General features: G+C 39.9%; 1 protein-coding gene across 3 annotated transcripts in view; it reads left to right on the top strand.

Moving 5' to 3' along the window:
- Nucleotides 1-14,794, top strand: part of ZDHHC13 (zinc finger DHHC-type palmitoyltransferase 13) — a 46,156-nt gene that overhangs the window by 28,241 nt on the left and 3,121 nt on the right. For 2 of the 3 annotated variants that reach the window (XM_061610665.1, XM_061610663.1), the window contains 7 exons: nucleotides 4,024-4,157; nucleotides 5,137-5,239; nucleotides 7,228-7,350; nucleotides 9,595-9,657; nucleotides 10,975-11,068; nucleotides 11,668-11,751; nucleotides 12,277-12,434. In XM_061610665.1, the coding sequence (XP_061466649.1) occupies nucleotides 4,024-4,157; nucleotides 5,137-5,239; nucleotides 7,228-7,350; nucleotides 9,595-9,657; nucleotides 10,975-11,068; nucleotides 11,668-11,751; nucleotides 12,277-12,434 (759 nt within the window). The remainder of the gene's footprint in view (nucleotides 1-4,023; nucleotides 4,158-5,136; nucleotides 5,240-7,227; nucleotides 7,351-9,594; nucleotides 9,658-10,974; nucleotides 11,069-11,667; nucleotides 11,752-12,276; nucleotides 12,435-14,794) is intronic. The other variant, XM_061610664.1, reaches the window with a different exon arrangement.

Below are 14,794 nucleotides of genomic sequence, written 5' to 3'. Positions count from 1 at the left end.
GTAAGTTAAAAGAAGAGAAATTCTACCATGTAGGCTTTCCGTATAGCAGCCGCTCTGTATCATATGGCAAAATCTTCCATTCTTTGTAACTCTGACAGCCACACAAGGCCTCTTAGGGTCTGAACCTGGAAACTATTCACTGATAGGCCAAAAAAGTTACAGTTTAAGAATGTACCTATAGCCAATAGTTAGTTCTATCAAACTTTAAAAAGCAGGGAAATTGGGCAGCTATAGCGAATGCACCAGGGCAGCAGGAGACCGGATCTCCTCTCTGAGATCTTGTACTGCCCCACATATTTGTCAGAATGCAAATACAATTTGGGTCCAATCCACTTCCTGTGTAGCCTGTAAGAATTTGGTAATGTGTGCCTCTGAGCATACGTTGAGTGGTAGCAACACCTGCAATCAGGACTACATCTCCAAAGGCAGAGAATTACATTTATTGTGATTTGTTGGTGTTCTTCTTACTTTGCTCATTTCCTGTGTTACTACTGTTTTTACAGAGAATCTAACCTAGAAAATTATGTTTCTCTCATTATTCATCCTAGAAATCTGTGTCAAATTTATTTTCATTAATTCAAAGCCTTTTTATTGGACAATGTCATATGATGATGGTGAAGACTTCATTTTGTGCTTCATACTGGAGGTTGTGTTTTATTTCTATTTTGGGTGCATTAACAGTTGAATCTGAAACTGCAGTTTGATGTAAAATCAGACTGATTCCAATATGTTGCTACTTAAGCAATGACTCTAGCTGTTGGGAAAAACAAACTTGGCCTGCCCAAGATGCATGTGTTCAGTTTGCCATGCGTAAACCACTCCATTTAAGGAAGCTTGGGCATGGTCGATTAAAAACAGAGCACACTTAGAAATTTGCTAGAATATATTTCATCTCCTGCTATTTTATCTTGTGCAGACTGAGATACTCCTCATGTCCATAGCAGACTTTTCTACAGAATAGTCAGTGCCATTATTCCACAATTGTTTTGGAGGGTCTTTTTAATGAAAATTATGCAAAGTGTTGGTCTACTTCACATATTCACAGAAACAGAAGCAAAAGAAAATAATTTACCATAGGAAACTTCACTAAAAATGCAAAGTAAATCAAACATATTTAAAGTGACTATCTGAACTATATCAATTGTCTTAATATTGTTGCTTCCTCCCTGCTAAAACAAGATCAGCACAGCACATGTCTTGTTTCTGTTATTTGGGCTGATTGCAGGTGTTGCCACCACTCACCATATGCTCAGAGGCACGTTACCAAATTCTTCCAAGCTACACAGGAAGTGGATTGGACTGTGAAAGACCAACCCAAATTGTGTGTGCATTTTTACAACTTTTAATTATGTGAGTGCTTGTAGAGTGTGATTTGAGGTACACATGAATATGTTGGTTTAGAATGTTGATATGTTTAAATATGAATGTGCTGATTTTGTAAGGGTGTGTTTGAGTAAACTAAACCTTTTTTCTCTTTTCCCAACGGTGGTAAGACAAAATTCTGTTATAATGGGGGCCAGCTGTTTGAATTGTTTTGCTTTTTATTATACTGTGATTAAGAAATTTTTTTGATTTGTTTAATCTATTATGTTTACAACAAAGTTTGTTTTAACATGTTTGTTTTTCCTTGAAACTTAGGGAATATTCTGTTTAGTCTATTATGTATATTATGATTTTTTCTTGTACTTAATTTTATATGCAATGTTTATATTACGTTGATACTAAAGAGGATGTTTTGTTCAGTTAACTGTATTTCATTGATTGTTTTTTGTAGTTGTTTTAAGATGTTTTGACTTGTACACCACTTAGAGTTTTATTTAAATATAAGCAATATATGAATGGACTAAATAAATAATAAATAAACAAATTTGTAGGGCAGTACAATATCTCAGAGTGGAGGTCAGGTCTTCTGCTCCTCTGGTGCATTCACTATAGCTGCCCAATTTCCCTGCTTTTTATATTTTGATAGAAATATCTCTTGGCTATAGGTACATTCGTAAACCGCAAGGTTTTTTTTTGCCTATTAGTGCATTTCTCTACTTTTTAATCCAGGAGGTAAGAAATGGGATCCTGTGCAGGTTTGCTGAGAATGGATTGATCATTTGCATGCTTATTGAGTTCAGTGGGATATACTCCTCAGCAATCATGCTTAGGATAGGTGAAATTGACCAGCGGGGAAGAGGAGGAGAGGAGGAGAAGGGGTGGGGGGGAGGAGGGCAGGTTTGATCATTTGCATATTTATTGAGTTCAGTGGGATTTACTCCTGTGCAATCATTCTCAGGATAGGTGAAACGTGAGTATGGAGTAGGAGGAGGAGAGGGAGGGTGGGGAGGAGGAGGAGAGGGAGGGTGGGGAGGAGGAGGAGAGGGAGGGAGGGGAGGAGAGGGAGGGAGGGGAGGAGGGGGAGGAGAGGGAGGGAGGGGAGGAGGGGGAGGAGAGGGAGGGAGGGGAGGAGGACGTAGGAAGAGGGGAGGGGGAGGGGAGGGCAGGTTTGATCATTTCCATGCTTTTTGAGTTCAGTGGGATTTTCACCTGTACAATCATGCTTAGGATAGGTGAAACTGACCTGGAGAAGGGGAGGAAGGTGGAGGGGAGAGGGAGGGGACAAGGTTGGGTGGGTGAGTGGGCACTGGGCAGAGGGAAAGCCTCTTTCCTTTCCAAAAGGAAAACATTGTGAACAGTATCATTATTTTTCAAGGTTTCCCCTACCTTTTTATGTTCCAGCAGGCACATGTAGTCCCCTACCCAAATTTAAACCAAAGCTATCACTGGCCACATCCACACCAGACCTTTGTTGTACTTCAGTCATGGGTTTCCCAAATAATTTTTGGAAGTGTATTTTGTGAAGGGTCCTGAGAGTTCCTAGGAGACACCCTGTTCCCCTCACAGAGATACAATCCCCAGAAGAGGGGCTGACTGTTAAACTACTCTGGCCACTGGAGCTCTGTCAGGGGAATGGAAGTATCCTATCAACTCTCAGCAACCTTCACAAACTGCACTTCCCAGGGTTCTTTGGGGGAAGCCATGACTGTCTAAAGTAAAATAAAGGACTGGTGTGGGTGTGGCCACCTGATGAGCCAAGCCAAACATCTGTGAGTCTAGCTTTTAGAACACTGACAGTTGGTTCTTACTGAGCATGCCCATGGTTATCATTGACTCCAATGTTAAATTTCTTAAATTTTTAAGAATTTTTTTAAACTTTTAAACTGCAGAAGATGAAAGTCAGATTATGGGGCAAGGTGAGTAGTAGGATTACAGGTACTCTGAACATGGCTGATTTTTAATTAATATCAACAAACTATGAGACCACTGAGAGAAAAAAAGTCCAGCAAGGGTCTGGATTTTTTCCTCTTTTGTTTTACACTTTGAACTCTGGATTCTCTCTGAGTGTTTTGTGTATCACCATGAAAAGTTAGAGAGTTGTTAAGCAAGCGTTTCTGAGTTCAAGACTGTAAGTTTTGTAAGATTTTGTTTTAAAATAAGCTTATGGGAAACAGTAGAATGGCATGCGAAAAATCCGTGGTGTCTATAGTATACAGCCACTCTTGTGGCTGTATATAAGGGGTTAGCAAGGTCAAAGGGACAAGCAAGGTAGAGGGCTTCAATTCACATGTTTATTTAAACAGCCAGCCAATTGCTTGGCTATAGGTCTCTAACTGTAGTTTATTTTTTTCTTAAATGCATCTGTTGAGCTATTACATTCCACATGATTTTATAAAAAGTTAAATGTTGCATTATCCAGCTGTGAAAGGAGGACAATAGTCACTTCTGGGATGTTACTCCCTATGAAGAGATGCAGAATCAAAGTTGAAGGGACATACCTAGGAGGTGCCAGATTGGTTCTGCTTTCTAGCTAATAGGCAAGGCAGCTTCAGGGATTCTTGGGTTAATCTATGAGACCTGATTTTCTCTCCCCTCCGCATTCTTTAGCAGCTGCTGCTTCTGACTTGTTTCCCAGTTTTCACATGTTGCTTCTGCCATACCATGTTGTTATGAAACTGATATTATTTTATTGTGTTTTAGTTCTTGCTCTTGCTAGTGTCATCGTTGACGTTGATATGGGCTATAGGATATGTAGCAGACTTAAATTCTGATTCTTGGCTGCTGAAAGGAAGCTTGCTAGTCTTCATATTTGTTATCCTATCCCTGTTTGCAAGGTAGGTGCATGTAGCTTTCTTGTGACTATTTCTACATTGCAAAGAATTTTGTTTCTGTTTATTATTTGTTTCTGGAAGATCAACAAGGAACTCATTTTAGGTTAACACAAATATGCTTAATTAAACATCATGGCTTGGTTCAGATTATCACCTCCTAAAGTATAAGCCACAGCAAGCATTGGGTTAATATGCTGCCCTTCTCTCCTCCCCTTCCTTCATGCCTAAGATTGAGATATTATAAAAATATATATTTTGGCACTTGAAGTATTTGACGGAGTGATGAGACTAGACAGAATCCAAAGAAAGAAAGAGATCTTATTGACACATTAAGGTTTTCTTACACAGAAATTACTTTCATATTGGAAAATGCATGAAACCCACATGGCAGATGTAACAATCACATCCTCATGTTATTCAAATTAGATACATGCAATGGCAATTGAGTACATGCAGTAGTGATTGGCTGTGCCTTCCCACAATGTGCGCACCAGGTGTACGTGCAAGATAGAACATGTCTGTAGGACTGTCACACATGAGAATTTACATATGGCTGCATGCATTTTGAAAGTGTCTTCCGTGTAGGAAAACAAAGCCCTTGAACATTATTTAAATCGCCATTGACGTTAACAATTTATTTTAAGTATGTCTCTGTATGTGTGTGTGGGGGGGGGGTAGTAAGACATCAAAGGAAACGGTGGTTTCCTATTATGTAAATTACCCTTGGGCACACTCCCTACCCTCTCTTTCTCATGGAAGAGAAGAGCGAAAGCTTCTACTTTAATTTCAGAGCAAACCACAGTTCTGTGTTGCATATGTCAGAACTGTTCTTTGTACTAATTTTTTTTTAGAAAAAACAAATATATTTTGATGAGCATACCTCATTAAGCTGAAAAATAATTCACTAAACCTTTTTTAATTTAATTTGGAATGTTTATGTGTTAGATACTTCATGGAAATATTTTTCAACTTTCCTTTTCAGGCAGTTTGTAGGATTCAACAAACTAAAATATTTTCCAGTAGCGTTCATGCTTGGTTCTGTCTTCTGGATATCTTGGACCTGTTTTATCCGTTTCCTGCCTGATATCCTTTGTGATTGATTACATAGAACTAACACAGGTCTTGTTCTTGCAGATATTAATGTGATTGATTTCTATGGAAAGCTTATAGAAATTCTGGTTTTTGACATGATATGGACATAACATTTAATAGGAAGCTGTCATTTATTTATTTATTATTACATTTATATACCACCCCATAGCCAAAAATCTCATGAGACATCTGAGTTACTTACAAAAAGAAACTGAGGTTGTATGATGAGTAAATATTTGCTGTGTGGCAACATAAAATACAGTTTCCGCTTACTGGCATCTTGGAAAGAGATGGACTTTTTCTATCAAGGAAGGTTCATAGTTTGAATATTTATTGATGGTTTAGCTTCCTAGGTCTAAGACTGATTTAAACAAAGTGGCCTCAAATCATACAACTTAAATGAGATAGTGTACCAGTTCTTCACTTCATAGCACATACTATCACCTATCAGGGCTGTTGGCCTCCAACAACCCTATGACTTATGCACTCAAGGGAAAGGAAAGGAGATACCTGCAGTGAGTTCGGTAGTTCCCCCATACCTTTAATTGGTGTACTGGTGAGGGCCTCGTGCAGATACCATTTTATCAGGACCTCTGTTCTGGACAATAAAGGAATCGAGTCTTTAATGTTGTGACACCTACTCTCAGCTGTTAGACAGATACCTACTTTGTTGTCTTTTCAGCACCTACTGAAGACCTTCCTCTTCTAACGCGTGTTTGAAGTAGAGATCTTTCCCAGTCTGCATCTGTATTGGAGATGTTTTAAAGATATTTTTAGGGGGTTGTATCCAACATAGCACTAAGTAAGCATCCTGTCAGTGCAAGGATTACCAATAGCACAATTGGACTTTCCCCCTCTTCTCCCCCCCCACATCTGCTAAATCTGTTAAGTGTTCCCCCAACCCTCCAAAGCAGATCTGGGGAGAGTTAGGGTTATGTTCTAGGAGAGGAGGAAGTTGCATTGTGCTGACAGGATGCATTAATGGAATATTACCCAAGATGTCTTCATTGTTTTATTGCGTATTGTTTGCTGGAGTGGGCTCCTTTTTGAGGAAGAGCTGGATATACATTTAATTCATAACTAAATACTGCCTACATAATCTCCTTCTTGGCAGCATCCTTCTCCACTGCTGGTAGGGCAGATCCACTCCAGATAATTCATTCCTACTGGATTGGTGTGAATACCAGAAAGCATTATCAAAAATTAGTGAAGATCGTACAAGCATCTGAATGGTATACTACACTATCCATGCAAAAAATTGACCATGTTTTGGTAGAAGACAAATATGCTACAACCTAACTAACTTCCTCTCAAGGTTAAATTTCTGCACTGTCTTTAATGTCCTAATATGCTGTCATGGCTGCTATATTTGGCATCGGATTTCTAGTTTACATGGCTGCACTGTGTGAATGACATGAATTTGATATGTAGATATAGTAATTGCAGCCCACTGTTTTTCCTAGCTTCTACACACAGACCTTTATTTTGGTTTGTTTGTTTTTAAAAAGGATAACAGATTTGGAAGCAACGATAATTACTATATTAAGCCAACTTTAATCTATTCCAGTACTAGTTAATATTTCAATGTTAATTACGTCATCTCTGAAGTGCCATTTTCTTTTTGTATGGTTTCTAATGAGATCTGATTAATACAATTATCTGGATTAATTCCTGTGAACTGTTTGGGCATGTTGCAGCTAAAATATGTGCATATATTTGCTTCAGTCCCCAAAAAGATACTTTTTAATAGTGGTGCTGCTGCTGCTTCAGCAGTATGACTTTGAAGTTTTATTTACAAAATTATTGTAAATGATGTTCTTGTAGCCCCGTGTTTCAGGCACTAAACTTTCAGTTTGGAGAGGACTGTTTATTTGTAGCAATGCATGAATTATGAAAACATAAGAAGAGCCCTCTTGGATCAGACCAAAGGCCCACCTAGTCCAACATCCTCCTTGACATATTCCTTAACTGGAGGTTACATTTTTCAGGCACAGTTTCTCAGCTTCCCTTTTTTCTTGGCATGGTTGGTCTTTTCTATTATTTCTACAAAACTGTCAGGACTGATCCTGGATTCATTAAGACTACAGAAGAAGAGAATAAAAAGGTATTTTTTACACAGAATATATGCCACAATTTCCTATATTGCATTATTTAATATTTAAATATTTTCCTAATTGATAACAGTGTATTTGGAAGATATTTTATTCATACTTTCTTCACAATGTAAATAATTACAAGTGATAGAAACCTGGAAAAATAGTGAGTGTGCAGCAAGGAAAACTGTCAGTACTTCAAGAAAACTGGAACTTGTTTACTTATGCCAGTCATACAAGGACAAGTCAGAGCTCTCTGGGGCCATAATCATACTGGAGATAGCTTCCAATTTCTTGATGATTGATGTGACTGGTGTTGGGCAAAGAACAGTTCAAGAAGCAGGCAAAATGCCACTTCTGCTTAGAATCTTCTTCTGCTTGTAAGATTTCAGAAGCTGTATTCAGACTTCCCCTCTGAAAGCATGAAGGACAGAGTGAGGACAGAGGCTGCTTGCTCCATTCCCCCCAACCCCCATATATTAGCAGAAAGCCTGAAAGGGGTTTCTATACACGTACAGCTGTGTTTTCATACATGTTGGTTCTTCTGCATGATTAGGAAGGACTGGTCTGGAGACTTGTAAGCTTTTCTTCAGATACTTACAGCTGATTATTGATTTTGTTGTTGTTACTTCTAAATTTAGTGTTCCTGTGCCTATGAGTTTGGAAGCAAAATGGAAACATCCACAGACAAGATAGTGGTTTCTGTGTACTTGGGAAGCTAGCTTAGAAGTACTGTATATTTGTTTATCAAGTAAAAAAAAGAAAAGCAGGTAGGGGGACCTAAAAATAATCTTGAAATCAGTTGCATTTCAGTTAGCTGTGGAATATTGAGTGTATCGGTGGGAGGATATTGCCTGTTTGAGCCCCTGACAACTTATGGTGTCCTGAATGGTGAGGAGTAGGGTTGGTGGGGGGGGGTGCATGCCATAATGTTAAAAAACTTCCCTCCCTGCACTATTCAGGAAGAAAATAAAAAATATCCTTTCCCCCTCTCATTCCCCCAAACCTTTCCCTCTCTGCTCTGTCAGAACTGGTTGTCTGGATCCCTGAACATGATTGCTGTTATAAGGAGGTGAGAATACAGCAGGACAAATACTGAACAAACTGGTCCCATGTCTATCAGTATGGCAGTGAAATAAGGCTGTCCACAGATAATTTAGGGGTTTCTGCATACTTGGAAGATTCTTTGAGTATGCAGAAAAATACTTGTGAATCACAGTGTGTGATGACTAAGTATGCTGGTAGCCCTCTAGGACGCATGGAATGTTGAGGGTGTTGTTTGAAGGGCGAAAGGAAACTGGGTAAGGAGACTGACATGACTGAGTCCCTCACAATACCTTATGGTGTCCTGGGGAAGGAATTCGTGATGGGGAATGTGCATCATGAGGTGCTCATCTTCTAAGTTTAATCCCTTCTGTGACATTCCAAGGTCCCTTACAAGGACCTTACCCCTGGAGTTCACTAGTTCAGTCGCTTAGCTACTCCAGTGATTCCAGACTTCCTTCTGTTGATGGTCCTCGCAGTACCTGCTGCCACGACCTACTGAGTTTGAAAGCAGGACTCTCCTCCTTATGTGCTTAAGTATGTCCACGCAAGACACATGGAGTGAGATATACTAACCTTGTAATCCACCCAAACCAGAACACAGATAAGTTAAAACAGCAAACTCATAATTTATTTACAGAAAAAAATATGCAGAAGAAGTGGTCATTTTGTACAGAATACTAAAATAAGAGTTATAATATCCTAGCCTAACATAACTAACTCTCTACCTTAACAGGTACCCTAACTCTTTATCTGTGCTTTCATTATCTCTCCTATTTCATTCCCTTTCATTTGTTTCTCCAGCAGCTCTTCAACAAGCACTCTTCACTTGTCATTCACCCCAACCCCACCCAACATTCCATCACATTCCTCTGCTGTCCAACATTCTTCCACTCACTCTTCTGTACACCCCACCTGAGTACAAGATGCTGTAAGCTTATAAGGACTCTGTCCATTTCAAAGTGGAAAGGGTCCAGGGAGGGATGGGGAAAGAATGTTCTGATTTTAATCAAATGCATTAGATTGGAATGTCATGGTTGCCACAAAATGGATGAGAATTCCACTCCCAACATCCAGTATTGTGTTGCAGAAATATATAAAGGAGAGTATAGGACCTCATAATTATGATGCTCATATAAGGGTTCATATTCCTCATGATGCTTGTGAAGCCCTGAGACACAAACATGATAGTGAAATATCTTGTCTTTCAGAATATAATTGACCTCGGAGAATCTGGCTGCTTGGATTTCAGAACCTTTTGCACATCATGTCTCGTAAGTCATGCTTTGTTATCTAGTCTTGCTTTTTCTTAATTGCGTAGGTATATATTTGATATATAAGAAACTGCATTCACAACTTCCTATGACAAAAGGTTTCCTTGTGCCTAATAGCATTTTCACACTTCATGCTGGTGTGAATACAGACTTATTTTAGAATGAGACTAGAAGCATAGGTCCCCCTGCCTCCTTTCTTCAGCAAACGCCTAAGCACAAGAACCAGGTGCAAGCTACGAGCCTTCCTGCACAATTCTTCCTGGTTGCTGTTGAGGCTAGAACCAAAGCGTCCTTCTATGGCAGGAAAGTGGGCAGGATGTGTGACTGCACAGTAACAGAACTCAAGAAGAGTCCAGCTGGATTAAACCAAGTGTCTATCTAGCTTCCTGTTTCTCATCGGCACCAGCCAGATGTGTATGAGAAGCCTGCAAGGAAGAGCAATTGCAGATCAGCAGTTTTGGTTTTTTAGAGCCTGATTTCTTGGAGGATGTGTGAAACGTGTATGTGTACTTTGTTCAGTAGTAATTATATAATAGTGATATTTTTGCAGCCCAATCCTGTTGGCTGCTTTGCTGGCTTGAAATTGGAATTTCAAGTCCTAGTATGACAGCCAACAATAGTAGCCCAGCAGTAACAAAATAACTTCCAGCTGTTGGAGCCTGCTTGTTGGCATTGGCCTTCATTTAATTTTATTTATGTGAATTATTTGGTTTGTAGGAAGCAGATTTAGTGAGCTTCAGTATCGTATAGATGGTTTTGTGCTTGCTGAGCATGTTGGCCCTAGTGAGACAATGCCATTTGGGTTTTGCTTTAGGCAGCAGGTGTTTAATTAGAGTTAAACATTTAAATAAAGCAAGGAGAGAGAAAGGAGTTCGATCCTGGGGAGCAGCAAGTTCTATAACTGAAGCAATCATTACCATTCAAACATCAGATAGGTTTGGATACAGGGAAGCACAATGTTTTTCCATTCACGCATGAGGTTGGGTGGTGTCAGCTTCTCTCCTCTGGCCGTCATAACCCCAAACTCCCTCCCTCAGTGGTTGTGGGCCCCTTCAGAACAGTACCCTACATGCTGGATAAATGGGAACCTGCCTCCCTCCACCCACCCATTCACACATGGATACACTTTGCATGTGCATGCAGGCTTCTCTGAATCCAACCAAGACATGATCTTGGCCTACCAAAGTGGTGGCTCATATTAGAGGATTTTGTGTGATTTTGTAAGTAAATAAGAAGGAACATTTAAAGTTAAGTGGGACATCTGTGGATATATTGTATGGATCATGAGTTAATATTTTCCCCTGCATTCTTGACCAGGTGAAAAAACCTTTGAGATCCATGCACTGCCACACTTGCAACTCTTGTGTAGCTAGATATGACCAACATTGCATTTGGATTGGACGGTGTATAGGTGAGTTTATTTTAGCAGAACTGGATGTCCTTTGTTAGTGCCAGGAATGTTTCTGAAGACATGAAAGGAGAACACTTACTAGATCATGTAGACAAACTCTAGGAGTTGAGTGCGAAGTGAAGGGATGTTGACAAGCTCCACAGGGAACTGCAACCCAGTTTGGTACTATATTGTAGAATGTGAGAGTACAGTATTTTTAGATGTACTTTGCATGGTTTAGGTATTGTTAAAAACCTTAGTCCAAAATACTTTAGATATATTTTATGCTAATTCTGATTTCCATTATGAAATTAACTGTAGTATTAGACTGAAATCCTGTAAACACTCATAGGAGTAAGCTTTGCTGAACTCTTCAGAATAAATATCCATAGAACTGTACTGCATATTTCTGTTCGTTAATGCTGTGATTAGAGTGGGCTGTAAAATGGCCAAATCCTGTTTAGCTTTGGATATTTATAGCAGAAAAGGTGGAGAACTTTATTAATGTCCATTAATTACTAATGTTTCTGTGAATTACTTGGGTATGTTTTTTTGATGTGGTGGAGAGAGTATTTTGTTATTGTGATGTGAACAAACCCTTATCAAATTTTCTAATCTAGGTGTTGGCAACCATTCTTATTTTGTTCTGTTTCTCTTCTTCCTGACAATGGTGAATATTTGGGCTATATACGGAACAATTCTGTGTATGTATTCCCAGCACTTATTTCATTATTTAGTTTGCCAGAAACTGCTATGTATTTATCCTTAGCACTTAATTCAGAAGATACTGTGTCATGCTGTAGCTAAAATGTTAGAAAACTTGGACTCCTAATCTGGAATGTAAAGGGTTGAGATCAGAATAAATACCCATGGGTGCAGTACTACTTGCAAATTGTACAGCTTCTGGCACAAACACACACTAAATGTTACGTAAATGGCATCTGGACAATTGGGTGTCACCTTTTATTAGGGAAACTTGTGTATGTCAAATACTGTAAGGCTCTGTTTTTATTTCAAAGGATTTCACTACAAACAGTTCTTTGACCCTGGCTGCAGTGAGGGAGTTGTGCCCCACATTGATCTTTAGATTACGCTAGTCCCTGTTGGTTGTTAAATATGTGGACAATACTCTAGTAACAAACGTACACACTGAGTTTCTGGGAAGATCACCATCGTCTGTTTTCAAGGAACCCTCTATTTACAATAATAATCAAAAATCCTTATCTTAGATTGGTCAGAACACTGCACAACAACATATCGGGAAGATGGAGCCTGGATTTCCTTCACACAGATTGTGTCATGTTCTCCATGGGTGTTGTACATTTTCACACTAATATTTTTTCACACATCATGGGCTACATTGCTGCTAATCCTTCAGCTTTATCAGGTACTATTTGGTTTTATCTAAAGTATAAGCCTAAAAGTGGTCTATGTTTGTGTCTCCACTTCAGAATTGAACCTCAGGTTTGTGTACAGATCTAACCACAGTTCAAGCCAATAGATATAAATTAGGAGAGTTTTTATGAATCTGTAGACTATAGAGGTGACACTTGGAATTCAGAATTTTACAGGTGGGACCTGCAACAAAATGTTATGGTGAGAAATGATCTTGTTCAGGGTTCCAGTTAGTTAGTGATACCTTCTTTCAAATATTCCATTCTGACTCCCATCCAGACCCCTTCTCCAACAGTTAGTTAAAATTCTATGGCTACTGAGAACATTCAGCTCTTGTTGTGCTGTTTGGGCAGGCTCTCTTCCCTGTCAAGTTTTCCCCCCCACATAGTTTTACTTCTCCAGATCTTGAAGTTATAAGTAGGAATGATGATCCAGTCATCTAAGTTATTATGGAAGCACAGTGGCTCAGAGGTCTGGACAGTGGTTTCAGCACTAGCATAAGGGCTATACTGGTGTCCAAATGCCAGAAACAGAACTGGTTCCAACTCTAGACCCAGCCCAGCAGCAGACAATACTGCACAAGCCCTTTTCTTAATGTGTTTGTATAACACAGTTGTTCTGACCTACAGGATCTCCTTGGGCAGTTTATGAAAGGGCTTTGTAGCATAAGAGCCTGTGCATTAGCATAGCCTCCCCCGTTTACTCTTAATAGCACTAGTTCTAGATTTGGGATATTGAGTTAGTTGCAGAATCACCAGCTGCTGCAAGTAAAACAGCCCTTTAAGATTGTGTTGTTGGTATAATTCTCATGTAGCAAATGTTTGTTGTTGAGAAAGTTGTGTTCTGATGGAGGAGCATGAGAGAAAATAGTTCTGTTGTCGGTTTCTAAAAATATGGTATGAATAATTTCTCCTGCCCGGTGGAGTGATTAGTGCTGAACTGAAAACTGTTAGATAGCTCAGCTGTGTATCATTATTCTATGTTGGATCCTTTATGACCTATGAAGTTAGCTGACTTGGAGTGTTAAGTTGCCTTTTCTTTCTTGTTTTTGTGTTATTACAAATCAAGGATGCCAGCTTGGCTACACAAGTAGTCACATGTGTGCTTTTTTTAAGCCAAGAAGCAAATGAGAAATGTATTAGCATTTATGTAAACAGTCAATTTAGCTCATTTTCTTCTAGCTCTGATCAAGATGAATGTACTTAACATCTTGACCACGTTCAGTCTGAGGAAGAGGGAACTGTGTAACCCTCTTCTGCCAAGCCACCATTTTGGGCATAAGTCTTGAGATCTACTTGAATAACCCTCTTCTCTTCTGCTAATTTTGATTTTTTTGGACTGTACGTATGGATGAAGATTTCTAATTGATTAGTTCTCAACCACTGAAGTCCAGCAACCATCCATGTTATCTTGTAGCTCTTACACACCATGTATTAAAACTGTACAGAAAAAGCTCCATGATTTTAAGAAAGACATATGCTTAGGAAATTGACTTAGAGTTGATTCACTAATACGCAAAAAAAACCTTGCAGTTTAAGAACGTACCTATAGCCAACAAATATTTCTATCAAACTTTAAAAGGCAGGGAAATTGGGCAGCTATAGTGAATGCACCAGGAGAGCAGGAGACCTGAACTCCTCTCTGAGAAATTGGACTGCCCTACAAATTGGTCAGAACGCAAACACAATTTGGGTTGGTCTTTCACAGTCCAATCCACTTGCTGTGTAGCTTGGAAGAATTGGGTAACGTGCCTCTGAGCATATGGGGCAGGAGGAGGAGAGGGAAGGAGAGGATTGGAAGGGGATGGGGAGGGAAAGGGAGGGGTGAATGAGGGGGGAGGGAAGGGGCAAGAGGGAGGGGATAGGGAGAGGAGGGCAGGTTTGATCATTTGCATGCTTTTTCAGTGGGATTTACTCCTGTGCAATCATGCTTAGGATAGGAGAAACTGACCTGGGGGAGGGGAGAGGGAGGAGGAGGGCAGGAAGGGAAGGGGGGAGGGACGGGAGGAGATTGGGTGGGTGGGCACTGGCAGAGGGGAAGCACCTTTCCTTTGCAAAAAGAAAACGTTGTGAACAGTATCATTCTTATTCTGTATACCCCCCTTTTTATTCTACAGCAGGCACATGTAGCTAGGAGATGTCCTGTTCCCCTCACAGAGCTTCAGTCAGAGCGGCTGACTGTTAAACCACTTTGGCCACTGGAGCTCTGCCAGGGGAATAGGAGTCTCCTCTCAGCACCCTTCACAAACTACGCTTCCCAGGATTCTTTGGGGGAAGCCATGAACTGTCTCAAGTGAAATAATGGTCTGGTGTGGGTGTGGCCCCGATTAGCCAAGCAGCTGTGAGTCTGGCT

The sequence above is a fragment of the Rhineura floridana genome, chromosome 2 (genome assembly GCF_030035675.1).
Source record: "Rhineura floridana isolate rRhiFlo1 chromosome 2, rRhiFlo1.hap2, whole genome shotgun sequence".
NCBI classification, from domain to species: Eukaryota; Metazoa; Chordata; class Lepidosauria; order Squamata; family Rhineuridae; genus Rhineura; species Rhineura floridana.
Note: the sequence above shows the minus strand (reverse complement) of the source record. Positions and strands in the feature narration are given on the sequence as shown.